This window comes from Dichomitus squalens (genome assembly GCF_000275845.1).
Source record: "Dichomitus squalens LYAD-421 SS1 unplaced genomic scaffold DICSQscaffold_95, whole genome shotgun sequence".
Taxonomy (NCBI): Eukaryota; Fungi; Basidiomycota; class Agaricomycetes; order Polyporales; family Polyporaceae; genus Dichomitus; species Dichomitus squalens.
Genome location: NW_006766977.1, coordinates 53290 through 64926, shown reverse-complemented (window position 1 = coordinate 64926; position 11637 = coordinate 53290). Strand labels below are relative to the sequence as shown.

Here is an 11637-nt window from a genome sequence, read left to right as displayed (position 1 = left end):
AATCTACGACCACTTCATTGTCTCGGCTCCTGCTTACTGCCTGCCCATACGTATTATATTGTATCGCATAGCGTAGAAGTCGATTTTAATGGTATTTTTCATTTACATGCATACTTATCCTAAGGTCGCTCCCGCAAGTTTGGGGTATTGAGGTCTTCGCGGCGCTGCTGCTCATCCCACCTTGTATGGGGACGAATAGCAGGAGGAAGACAACGTCCGTAAAGACCATCATCGGGGTGCCAGCATCAGCAGATGTCAGAGGGAAGAATACCCAACACCCTGCTGCAAAGATTGGCTACTTCGCGCAACATCATGTCGACGAGCTCCACCAGTACCCTGCTCTGCTCTCTCCTTCATAGAGGAGAGGAATCCGGAGTGCGCGGAGCAAGCGATTCCGTGCGCACCTGGCAAGTACAGGATCAGAGCCAACGCTCTCCAGCCTGGCGCTCCCTAAGCGGGAGCTAGATGGTTCCCATCGTGTTCGCTTTGGCGACGTTCAGGTCGTCTCCCCAGTTTCTTCAAGTTGTCTTGGACGAGCCGACGGACCACCTCAACTACCTGACGACAGAGGCACTTTGGAGATGGAGGCGTTATTGATAATTGGGCACAGTGCACATCGTAACCCATGACCAGTCCTTTGTCTCCAAGGCAGCTGAGCAGGTTTATGCAGTAGGGAAAGGTCAATTAGTGTACTTGGAGGGAGGCATGGAGGAGTACGTCATATTGTATCGGAAAAGCGATCTCAAGTGACAACTGCATTGGGCTTGTATGTTATTTTATGATGTAGACTAGATGAGGGCTCGCCGATTACACTAGACAGATGTTGTGTGCAATTACCTACTACCGCCGATTGAGGACGGCGGAAGCCGTTTCTTCGAGCTGGTTTACATTCGCCAGTGGCAGGGTTCGTGCCATTAGTCTCATATATTCCGTAGACAACACGATACTATACGTGGACGCGTCAATGGCTTGTATCTAGTGTTGCCACGAACTAGTATGTACGTGCACCCCTTTGCGCTGGCACAAGAAATTCGCAAAAGGCGCCAGGGGGATCTAGCGGCAATCAGCAGTGCCTTGCTTGGCCAGATCATGTGATCCCCGGAGTCCGGCGGAGTCCGCCAGACTCGCTGGACTCAACGGTCTCGATGTTCTCAGCGTCGCTCATCAACAGCGCGGGTGGCCGCGGTGGCCACCGCCAGCTCTCAGCTTCAGCGGACTGTACACACACTTCACTATTGGTCCGCATCACAGTGTGTCGCCCGGCTGCTGGCCAGGTCTCCAGGGATCACTCTAGGCACAGTCGACCGTGGTCCAGATCCGTCGCGCAAAGCCTGACATTCTCGAGCGCGTCCATTCACGACATGCCCAACTTCGCCGCCTCGCCCTGGAGTAGTGGGTAGCTTGACTGCAACTAGTCTATCGCACTGGTAGTCGCACTCCCCCTTAAGTCGTTACCGCGCGCCCGGCTCCGGTAGCACGTGTCTTAGGTCCGCCCGCATCCGAGCTCTTTGAAACGTCGTAGCCCCTACGCGACGTAGAAGAACCGGTTCTGGTCCTCTTCGTCCCGCCGCAAGTACTCCTGCTCCACCAAGCCCTCAATCCGCTTCTTGATCATCGACACCTCGGGCACAAAGTGGTTCTTGACCGCCTCGATCGTCGCCGTCTTCAGCTGCTCGTACGTGAGCTCCTTCTTGCCCTTCATCACCCGCACGATCGCGGCGTCCAGCGCGTGCTTCCGGTCCGCCTCGATCGAGCTCTGTGTCCGCTTCGTCTCTTCGGGCTACACGCGTTCACAGGCTCCTCAGTAGGCCGAACACACCCCCAGACAGCGAGCGGAATGCGTACCGTCTCTTTGGACTGGATGGAGTTGATGTGGACGACGTGGCGTGGGTCCGTAAAGTCGACGTTGAATAGGAACGTGTCCGTCATGTTCACTTCCTTCCCCGCCGGTGTCTTCTTCAACACCCGCTTCTTCCCGCAAGCGAGACTTTGCAGCGTCCGCTGCAGCTCGCCGTCGTCTGAATGCTCACAGTTGAGGGGAGATGCGCATGCACATACTCCTGCGACATACCTAATCGAGTTTGCTCCTTGATGTCAGCGTACGCCAGTTCCTCTTCCTCGTTGAACAACAGCAGGATGACCGCTTGGTACAGGCTCACAGAGAGCTCCTTGTTGCCCGCCTTGAAGCGTGCCTTCAACGTCGCAGTGCCTAGGGCGTGGTCCCAATCTAGCGCTCGTCCTTGGTGTTTCGACTTGTAGTAGTTCGCAAAGGTAGAGAGGTCATCTTGCATCTACAGCGCATTCAGCATGGGATCGCAATGGGACTTGAGGAAACCAGCTAACCCATCCCGGGAGAAGGATGTCCGTCTTGCGCGCCGCGAACGGCCAAGAGCTCCGTTGCAGGACCATAGCCGTCAGCTTGTGCAGCGAACTCGACTCGTCCACCTTCTTCTCCTTGTAGAACCTGGCCATCAACTCGCGCGACAGATCAAGGTCGTTGAACATCTTGTCCCCATTGCCAAAGTCCGGGTCATATTCTGCACCAACGTCGCGGAGGCGAGTGAGTATATACGCGCATATAGTGGGCTCGCTTCAAGGCTCACGTTCTCTGAGCTTCTTCAGCACCGCCTTCTCAAAGTCGTCGCTTGCGCTGCGGCCGAGGAGCAGCCGCTTGGCGAGCGCGCGCTGGTAGAACGTGCGGAAGACGTCCATGTCGTCCGTGAAGCGGTACAGAGCCAGGACCTCGTCGAGCTCGGCGGCGAAGTCCTCGTCGCGTTTGCCCTTCTGGCCCCGCCGCATGGCCTTATCCAAGTGCTTTGCGATCATCTCTGCGGGCTTGATCCGGCGCGACTTGAAGCCGGCTTGGAAGGCATCGATGAGGCCGTAAGCAAAGTCTCGGTTGGGCTGGACAGCGGGTTGAGAAGCCGCCGCCGTGGGAGTCCTAGAGGAGGATGCGAGGGATTGTGAAGGTGCTGTGCCGGGAGGAGAGGGGACTGCATCGACGAAGCAAGTCGCGACGAGCTTGTCCGCGAACGCTTTGAACTCGAGAAGGCGTGGGACCATTTCTTCGTCATTTGCGACGTCCGTCACGATACCCTTTACTTCTTTCTGTAGCGATAGTCCATAACCAGGAAAGGGCTGGACTGGGTGAGCAACAGTCTCACCTGAACGTGCACCTTGAACGCGGCACTGAGCACTTTAAGGCCGCCGACCTTGGCGAACAGCTCGTACATCGACTTGATTTGAGAGTCGTTCCGGCCCTTGATAAGGGTGTCAAGTGCTGTAACAATGAAGGTGTTAGTACGAGACAAGGAACTGGAGGAGCAATATGTAGCACACCGTCATTGGCCAACCACTGGAGCCTTCCTGCAAGGAGGGCGTTGTCCGTAGTATCATGTATCGACTTCACGCTGCTCTCAATCAATACCTCGTCTGCCCGAGTTCGCTCCTCCGCGGAGCGACGTTTGACATGTTCCAGGAATTCGTCCGCTTTGAGCTTGTTACCATCTGCAAGGTCATTGGACTCTTTGATATAGTAGGTGTGCGTTAGGTTGAGGTACGGTGTCTCGATAATCTCCACATAGAGATCATGGGCCCGCATATGGCGAACAAGCTTGGGAAGGTAGGACCGAAGGGGATGTGTCGCTCTAGGATTAGGCATGAGAACTTAGCGACGACAGAAACCGACAGAACGAAATGAGGAATCGAGACAAACTTGTGCGTCCGCTCCCATTCAAGCCAGTCGGCAATACCATCCATGATTGCCGCAGTGACTCTAACGCTCTTGACGACTGTATTGGTGAACATGGTGTATGCCAATTGCCTGAGTTTTGACGTTAGTGACATTTATGAATAATTAGGACAAGACGTACTTCGTCCCAATTAAATGCCCTCTTTCCGCAACATAGAGCGTGTCAAGGTATGCGAGAAGAGATTGCAGCAAGCCCTGCAAGGTGTGATACGAAAGTTGAGGGGCAGATAGCACAACGGGGGAAGGATCCGACTCACCACTTGCTTCTCAAACCACTCGCAAGTCTCCGTGAAAGGAACAAGCCAATCCACACTCTTGCGAGGCTCACCCCCCAGTTTCTCCTCCATTTTACTGACTCGCCGTTCCAGCTCCATCTTCAGGAAATCATACAGTCCCTCCCCTCTGCCCGCTTCGTTCACGACAGCCCGGCAAGCACGAGAGATGCGATCATACGTAGCCGGCAAGGGCGACTTTTCCTCTGGATCAAGGAGTATCTTGATAGTGCGTCTAACGAGGCCGTATTCCTCATTGCTCACACCGTCAGGAGTAGGTTGAACTGAGAGCCCCCGGTCAGTGTCCTTGCAGATCCGTGCACAGAGACAATCACTCACTTGATGGCCCAACGACCCGCAGGACAATCGGACCCCTCTTGTCCGCAGGCTCAGCAACACCTGCGCGCGAACTGGGGGCAGAAGCGGAGTGAGCATCAGACGCGCCATCCAGACGAGCGATCTTGCGTGGGGGAGAAGCAGACCGGGACGAATCCTTGGTGCTCGGGAACGCTTGGGGCTGCGAGGGCAGCGCGCTGAAGCCGCGCGACGTCGTAGGAAATGTGAATAGCGAATACACGTCCGTCATGGCGGAAGCGGCGAAGACGACAACAGGATGCTTTCAGTCTCGGTGTACTCGTAGAGCTGAGCGCAAGGACGGACCCCGCGGACGTCATCGCCCGGCCGGCAAGATTACTCGCTAGCCCTCCTCATTGGCGCTAGATGATCCACCCCTTTATGGTAATTGTCGGCGTACGCAGTGGTTGCGATATTACATATTGCACTCAGGACCCTCGGAACTGAGACGACAAATAACATTTCCAGAGGGTGCTACGTTACTCGCTGAACATGTCTCAGCATAGAACCGATGTCTACCAAGCGAGGATTCCGTTCATCAATGCTCAAGGTGGCCCCAATGTAAGCCCAAGGTCTAAGATTGTTCGAACAATTGGCGAACGGTATCGTACGCGAAGATGAGCACTCACGCCTATGATATTGGGTCTAAATGCATGTGTTCGATACAAAGGTCGTAGCAATTGTACATTTATCCCAACCGGAAAGACGTCTATGAACTACTACTCCACCTGTACCACGTTGAAGGTATCTGAGCCATCGCCTTCGGTGCGGTGACGCTCCTTCATTACTATAGATCAATAGGATATAGAGACGTGGCCAGAGCAGTGTGATAGTCGAGAGCCAGAGCCGTCAAGTACCAAGGCAGATGTTTCCCAGACCGTACCAGGAGCTAGAGCAAGACCTATTGTTCCTGGATTAAGCCACCAGAAGGTCCTTGGCAGTAACGAAAGCTTGGCGCCGGAGTTCAAGACAGAGCTAGCGGCTGAAACGAGCAAGAAGTGAGGTGTAAGTCTGAGAGACCTGAGGAACGACTCCATCAGTACATATTGAGCTTTACCGGAGATGAATATGGGCCTCACCCTGTCTGCACGAGCGTCCCCGTCGGGTACGAAACGGCAGATCGTAGCGGCCGCTTCAAACCACCTCTTTGCCTCGTCCAAGAGCGACGCACTACGGAAATTTCGTGAAGATGACGTGGTGCAATGAAGACAGTAAAGGATCGAGACGAACTGCAAGCACTCTATACCCGTATTGTAGACCGTCCCCATGAGCCAATGCCGTTCGTCCACGGGATATGCCTGCAAGCCCAAAACAAACCTCAGATTCGGCACGCCATTGGTTCTACAGCATCCATGCGAACGCGCACCTGAGAATCATCCATCCCGCCGTGCTCCTGGAGTACGTCAACTGCCTGTTCGACATAACCAATGGCTTTGGCACGATCTGCTGCCGAGTTCCGCGATAGCAGGATGGTGCATATCGCCCGCAGCCATCTCGAAAACTTCTCAACTGACAGGGCAGCACGGTCGAGGCTAGCGTGTAGGATAGCCTGCCGGATAGAGGTTACGGGGGCAATGGTAGGTTCCGTCCGAGGAGATCAGGCCACTCAAGGTCACATCGTGCATCGAAAGAAGGCGCGGGGGATAAACGGACCTCAAGCGCAGCAAGTAGAACTATATCGCGAGGTGCATGTGAGTTGACGTTCCGGTATCATCCTTTGAGCTCCGGCGGAAGCAAAGGAGAATGTCTGTACCTTCTACGGGGCAATCTTTCTCCACCCACTAGGGAGATAGAAGAGCGGCACATCGTCAGTCATCTGATTGGTGGGTAACGGAAGGGCCTACCAATGTGTCTGCAATTGCCTCGAACGTTCCCAAGTCGACAAGTGGTATGCGAGCGGTTTCCTGTTACAGAACGACTGGTCAGATTCCTGGCGGTGTTCTCGGCATGGTAAAAGTGAGGCAATACCTCTATGACTTCTGAGATGCGGCTCCAGGATTTGGTATGGCACGCGATCTCCGCCTCGAACACGGATAAGACGTTGAGGAACGAGTGCGCCCGTTGGATCTCTTCCTCTCTGAGCGCATCTACTATTCGAAGTACTTTCTGGATCCGATCCTTGCTCGTCGTGATAATTTGCCCAATTCCCTTACGGCGTTCCGTCTTAGCACAGATGACATTCGTTCTATCAGCAGAAGGGAAACTACGCATGCAAAATTGCCATACTTCCTCAGCGGCGTCGCTTGTCACCTCATGACGATATGCGAACACTGGAAGCAGCGGAGCGTGATTGCGACTGAGTGCGAATATGGTCGGAGTCTTACCTCTTCCCGCGGCTCCCGCAAAGGAGGCATTAATCAAGAACACGTGGAGGCCTATCTCGGCGTCGACCGCCGGGAAGTTCAGATACGATTCTAGCAACTACAAGCGTTTCACACGTGAGCACAGGGTTTCCCACAAAGATGGAGCATGGTAGGGTGAGAGTTACGCTTACCTGCCTTGCAATGTCAAACAGGTCCGATATGGTATATTCGTGGTCTTCCCATTCCGCGCATCCCTGCACGGCGGCGTTGTAAGCGGTTCGCCATAACCACGAGATGTCTCTCCTGTCGACGGCGGTGTTTAGGTTTGATTGAAGCGCCGTCACCAGCGACAGAGCTTTTGGACATGTGTACCGGGAAGATCAGCGCTCAGCTGTGGAACTGGATAGTATTTTTCAGAATTAGCTTACACGTAGAAAAATGACGCATCAGCATGGGAATAAATTCCGCACTGGGATTCATATGGGATTACCCGGGTGATCAGATAAATGGTTTCTCGCAAATTCAGAAATGAACTCACAAATTGCTCCCGGGTTCTGACATCATCCTGAGAACAAGCCTAATGATACAGCGCACTAACGTAACGGCTTCTCCTTGGTTCACCAGTCCGTCCCGGAGGGACGCGTCTAACAAGGCTTCGAGTACCGAAAGGAGCAAATGTTTCATACCAGCTTCATTTGCCAGCCGAGTGGCAAGGAGTAGCATCTTCTTATTGAAGTTAGATGCGTGTACCATCTCGTGGACCGCGATGACAGCTTCGTCCTGCAGACCTGTTGGATATGGGTCTCCAAGTCTTGATTCTGACGGCGCTAAGCAAGGACCCACCTTGGCGGACTGCAGCGAGTAGTGCTACGTAATGGGTCGCGGCATCCTGAGATGGACAGCGGCGAATGACTGCGGAAGCTCGAGCGTGTTCGCCGCATTGTATATAACAAAGCGCCGCCTTTCGGAGACACTTTGGGTCGGATACTTTCGACATCGATCCAAACACGCCATGGGTTCCGGCAAGGAACCAGTCGGCGGCTTCCGACCAGCGTTTAGCTCGATAGTGCCGATCTCCGAACTGCCAAAACAGCTGCGCCGGAGCTTCAGGTGAGCCGATTGGAATGTATGGGCGCCCTCACTGTCAAGCACGCTGTTGTTGGAACCTTGGGGAGCATGAACTCTTTGTTGTCCAGGACTTTGTGAGAAAAGTGCCTCCTGGTGAGAGAATGCACACATATCATGATTTGACGGCAGACGTACGATCGAGGGCGGTCGTGACGTCTTGCATTGCCTTCATATGACTGCTATCTTTGGAACTGTGGAAAATTAAGGAAAGCAGTATACGATCCAGATAGACTAGGCCTGCGCTATTTCGAGCTTCAAGTGCTTGTTGCAAGCAGTGTAGATGGACAAGAATGACCAGGGCACTAGACAAGACGCTCAGCACACGTGGTGTCTATGCGGCGATAATGAGGTTACGGGACGCTAAACTCAACTGGTCATGGCCGAGGCTGCGTAACTCTTGTAAAATGCTTCCGACATCCAACGATCTCATCAATCCGTGGAGGTATGAACAAGGGGAAGAGGGGCGTACGCACTCTGTGATGTTGTTTTCCGAGAATTCCATATGATCGATGATGGCCCGGAATGCTACGGCATCCGACAGATTGACCGCGGTCGGAATCTGTTACACGGGTGGTAGGCTTACCTTCAAGAAGCGGGGTGTGCGCCGCTTTGCGCCGCTTGAGAATCGCGACCCTCATCCATCGAAGTTGCTGATACTCGGCAGATGTCTGAAACAGCTGTAAGTGCAAGATGACAGCAGTAACATAAGTCCGACTTACGTGATCCAGGGAGATGTTAGCGGAATCTATGAGTTCCTGCAACGATGCTTCGGCCCTGGCTAGGTGTTCTGGGTCTTGTGAGGATGCCAGGAAGTATGCCCGACCTGTTCGCACGCGTGCGGTCGGCATTTAGTGGCGCTCCGGAACGGAGAAGGCGCGTAGTCCACTTACACAGAGTTCTTAGGATTGATCGCTAGGTTTGACCGCTGCGTGTGAGCGGCATTGAGTAATACGAAAGGAGCCTTACCTTCAGCTGGCCTTCCGCGGGGTCGGCCGCGTCTTCAAGGGACTCGATGATAGCAAAAGCGCGCTGGAGCCATTTGACGGCGTCCTTCGCACCATTCCCGGCAGTATTGTCTTGCGAGTTGAACTGGAGAACTCCTTTACCAATGACCAGCAGCTTTCCTGCGAGTGTTCTCCGCTTAAGCACAGGTGATCAGCGTCCAATACTTCCAATACATCGGACGGCACTTCTTACGTCGGATGGGGTCAGAAGCGAGAGGCGTTGATCGTTCTCTAGATAAGGACATATCGCTCGTAGCCTGCCATCCTGCAAATACCGGTGGCTGGCGTACCTGCAACTTTCTCGAGCATAAATTCAGCCACGCCTGCATTCCCTTCTCGCCACGCCTACGAGACGAGTCAAGCGACAATTGAGCCGAGAAAGAGTCAGCGCTTACGGCTTCCATTCTGCTGGAATAGTAGAGCACGACTGCCCGGGCTATACCCTGCGCGTGCTCATTCTGCGGGTCTTCCGCGGCTCTAAGAAGTTCTTCATACTAGGTTGCGAGTTGGTCAGTGTACACGGAAACCTATAATGAGCGCAGAACCGACTTTTGCTGCCGAAGCTAGGACGCTGGCGGCAAGGTCGGAATCGCCCACGTCTGCATAAATGAATATGAGCAGGGAGGTAAGAGACATCAGATCATTGTGGACGAGACGGGACACTGACCTGCCAGGCTCGCACCAACTTTGCTGGCGAGTTGGAGCACATGGATGAGGGCTGGTGGGAATGGCGGGGATAAGGTGCGGATATGAGACATGTTTGGGGAAATCGATTCCATACATTCTATACTTGGCTTGTCTTCGATTCCGGCTTCGATAAGACGGAACGCAGCAAGCCTGACTGTCGCGGCCAGATGTGGGTGGATGGGAGAAGAAAGGCAAAGAAGACCTACGTGCTGCGCAAAAGGAGCGATATGTATCGTCTAAAACATCTCTTTGGACCAAAGATGCGTTCCATAGAGCAACGCCTGGGCACAGACATTAGAGTTCTGCTTGAGCACGCAAACGGAGGGCAGTGGAGCTGACCCTCGCCATCTAACTCATCGATGCGGTGAGACCATTCTTTGTTAGCACGCGGGCGATGCACGGAGAGTGATTCGGCGAAAGCTGCAAGGCGTAGAAGATCCGTGCGGATAGAGTTCCGGTCTGGCCGCTTGCCATTGAGTTTGGCTTTGATACTGGCCAGGGCCGCTGCAAGGGAGAAGGCGGTGTGAGCACAATCTAGCATGGATGAGAAGGGTAGGGCAGACACTGGATGTCGGTATATGCGGTTTGAGCGTCCGATGATGACTTTCTCTTTCTGCGGCCTGCCATCAGAAACGCCTCTGAGTTTGCAGATGGAGAGGGAAGGCGGGGAGAGGGCGGGCGAGCCGTGACGAGGGCGGGGTCGGGGTCGGGGTCGGGGTCGGGGTCGGGGTCGGGGTCGGGGTCGAGGCGCGTGAGGAGACGCCGTGGGGGACGCGACCGGGTCACGCATTGGAGTCACGCGTGCGAGCAGCTGGCTGGCAGGCTGCCGCCACTGGAACGCACGATCACCGTCAGTGAGACTCATTGAGAGTATCAGCAAGTGCGACCGCGAGGTGCACAATATGGCCGCAGAAGACATACGTGCTCTTCCCATCGATGCCGTCGCACAGGCCACACGCGTACGTATCTTTCCATGTGTCTGGCCTCCCATTCCTCTCACACCACAATACATCGCTCAGCAAGCTCAGCGCGACGGCATCTTTGCTGGCCTATCCTCGGCTCTTGTAAGTGGTACGTTCCTTCCCAATCCTCAATCCCATTGTCCTCCTGTTTCGTACCCGCTGCGCACCTTCCTTGCCACTCGCCCTGATCCACTTTCATCTAGCCATCCTAGGTGCCAGGTTGTTTCGCCTCAACAGGAACGCTACCATCCTGTGCGGCGTAGGTGAGCGTCTTCACACAGCTTCCCCCTTCTGACCCCGCCTCTTGGTCCCTTCCTCGTTCGACCTTTCCCCCATTCGCCTCCTTCCATATGCTATGCTCTCACTAGAGAACAACACTGATGACGTTTTCCCGCCTTCCTCACCTAGTTACTGGAATTGTATCGGGCTATCAGTTCACACAAGGCTTCCTCGCCACCAACCTCGCGCGCCTTGACGCGGAAAAGGCTAGGCTGGACAAACTCGCCACTGAGCAAGACGCCTCGACAAACTTCTGATTCTCAGAAATGTCCTCCTGTCTCGTCTGATCGCCGCAACCCGCATTCAAACAAGCTAGAGCTCAGATCTGGTCTCGAATCACCAACCGTCGGTCACCAGTTGCAACGCCTCGTGTACGTATATGTTGTTGTTAATCAAATAGCTTATCGCGGAATTCCCTTGTTTGTCTACGCAATTCATCGCTGTTTACTTGTCTGACAGAGCTATTTGGAACTTGGAAGTTATCTCGGCGCTGGATGCGCCACTTTCTACAAGCCCCATGAGAATCTAAACCCCCCGCGCGCGGATCTGGTCTCGCCGTCTACCGCGTTGGGCCACTCCAACAGCCACCGGATCTGCCGGGTACCCTTCCGTTCACCATCTCAGCCAACCGCTTCCCTAACTTCCCCAAGGTACACGAACTCACGTACCGTGCCGTGCAGTTATAGACCGAAGACCGGAAGCCGATATTCGTTTCGGAGCGTGTCAGCTCAGCCGCTTACCGCCTGCAGATTTGCCAACCAGCCGCCACCGCGTGTGTCCAAACCGGCTTAAGCTAAGGCCTCATCTCCATCATTTCCAAAGTTCCTGATATAGACATCCGAGTTCTGCGACCTAAGCCAGATGTGAACACATCCGTCTCGTGCGGCTTCTCGTCTG

The 11637-nt window shown here is 54.4% G+C and overlaps 3 protein-coding genes across 3 annotated transcripts; 1 reads left to right on the top strand and 2 right to left on the bottom strand.

The window, feature by feature from the left end:
* Positions 1-1135: 1135 nt before the first annotated feature.
* On the bottom strand, positions 1136-4609 carry DICSQDRAFT_94249 (Cullin-4B; the record flags this gene model as incomplete). Its single annotated transcript, XM_007371268.1, has 11 exons — positions 1136-1780; positions 1846-2018; positions 2072-2291; positions 2344-2537; positions 2604-3108; positions 3165-3280; positions 3340-3647; positions 3716-3823; positions 3873-3946; positions 4009-4307; positions 4363-4609. 11 exons carry the CDS (start codon positions 4607-4609, stop codon positions 1526-1528), a joined length of 2499 nt encoding a protein of 832 aa, XP_007371330.1. The 3' UTR covers positions 1136-1525.
* Positions 4610-5171: 562 nt separating this feature from the next.
* On the bottom strand, positions 5172-10040 carry DICSQDRAFT_72525 (uncharacterized protein; the record flags this gene model as incomplete). The annotated part of the gene is made up of 26 exons (XM_007371267.1): positions 5172-5547; positions 5608-5675; positions 5744-5926; positions 6031-6050; positions 6131-6158; positions 6222-6281; positions 6346-6540; positions 6649-6798; positions 6872-7035; positions 7109-7149; positions 7219-7468; positions 7524-7773; positions 7823-7878; positions 7944-8110; positions 8180-8215; positions 8282-8333; positions 8392-8476; positions 8528-8631; positions 8699-8720; positions 8775-8948; positions 9056-9157; positions 9208-9306; positions 9362-9411; positions 9480-9653; positions 9706-9780; positions 9839-10040. The coding sequence occupies 26 exons, from the start codon at positions 10038-10040 to the stop codon at positions 5172-5174; spliced, it is 3183 nt and encodes a 1060-aa protein (XP_007371329.1).
* A 297-nt stretch (positions 10041-10337) lies between these two features.
* Positions 10338-11161, top strand: DICSQDRAFT_158106 (uncharacterized protein). Its single transcript, XM_007371266.1, has 4 exons — positions 10338-10458; positions 10519-10570; positions 10665-10724; positions 10870-11161. Exons 1-4 carry the CDS (start codon positions 10402-10404, stop codon positions 10995-10997), a joined length of 297 nt encoding a protein of 98 aa, XP_007371328.1. The 5' UTR covers positions 10338-10401; the 3' UTR covers positions 10998-11161.
* Positions 11162-11637: the final 476 nt, after the last annotated feature.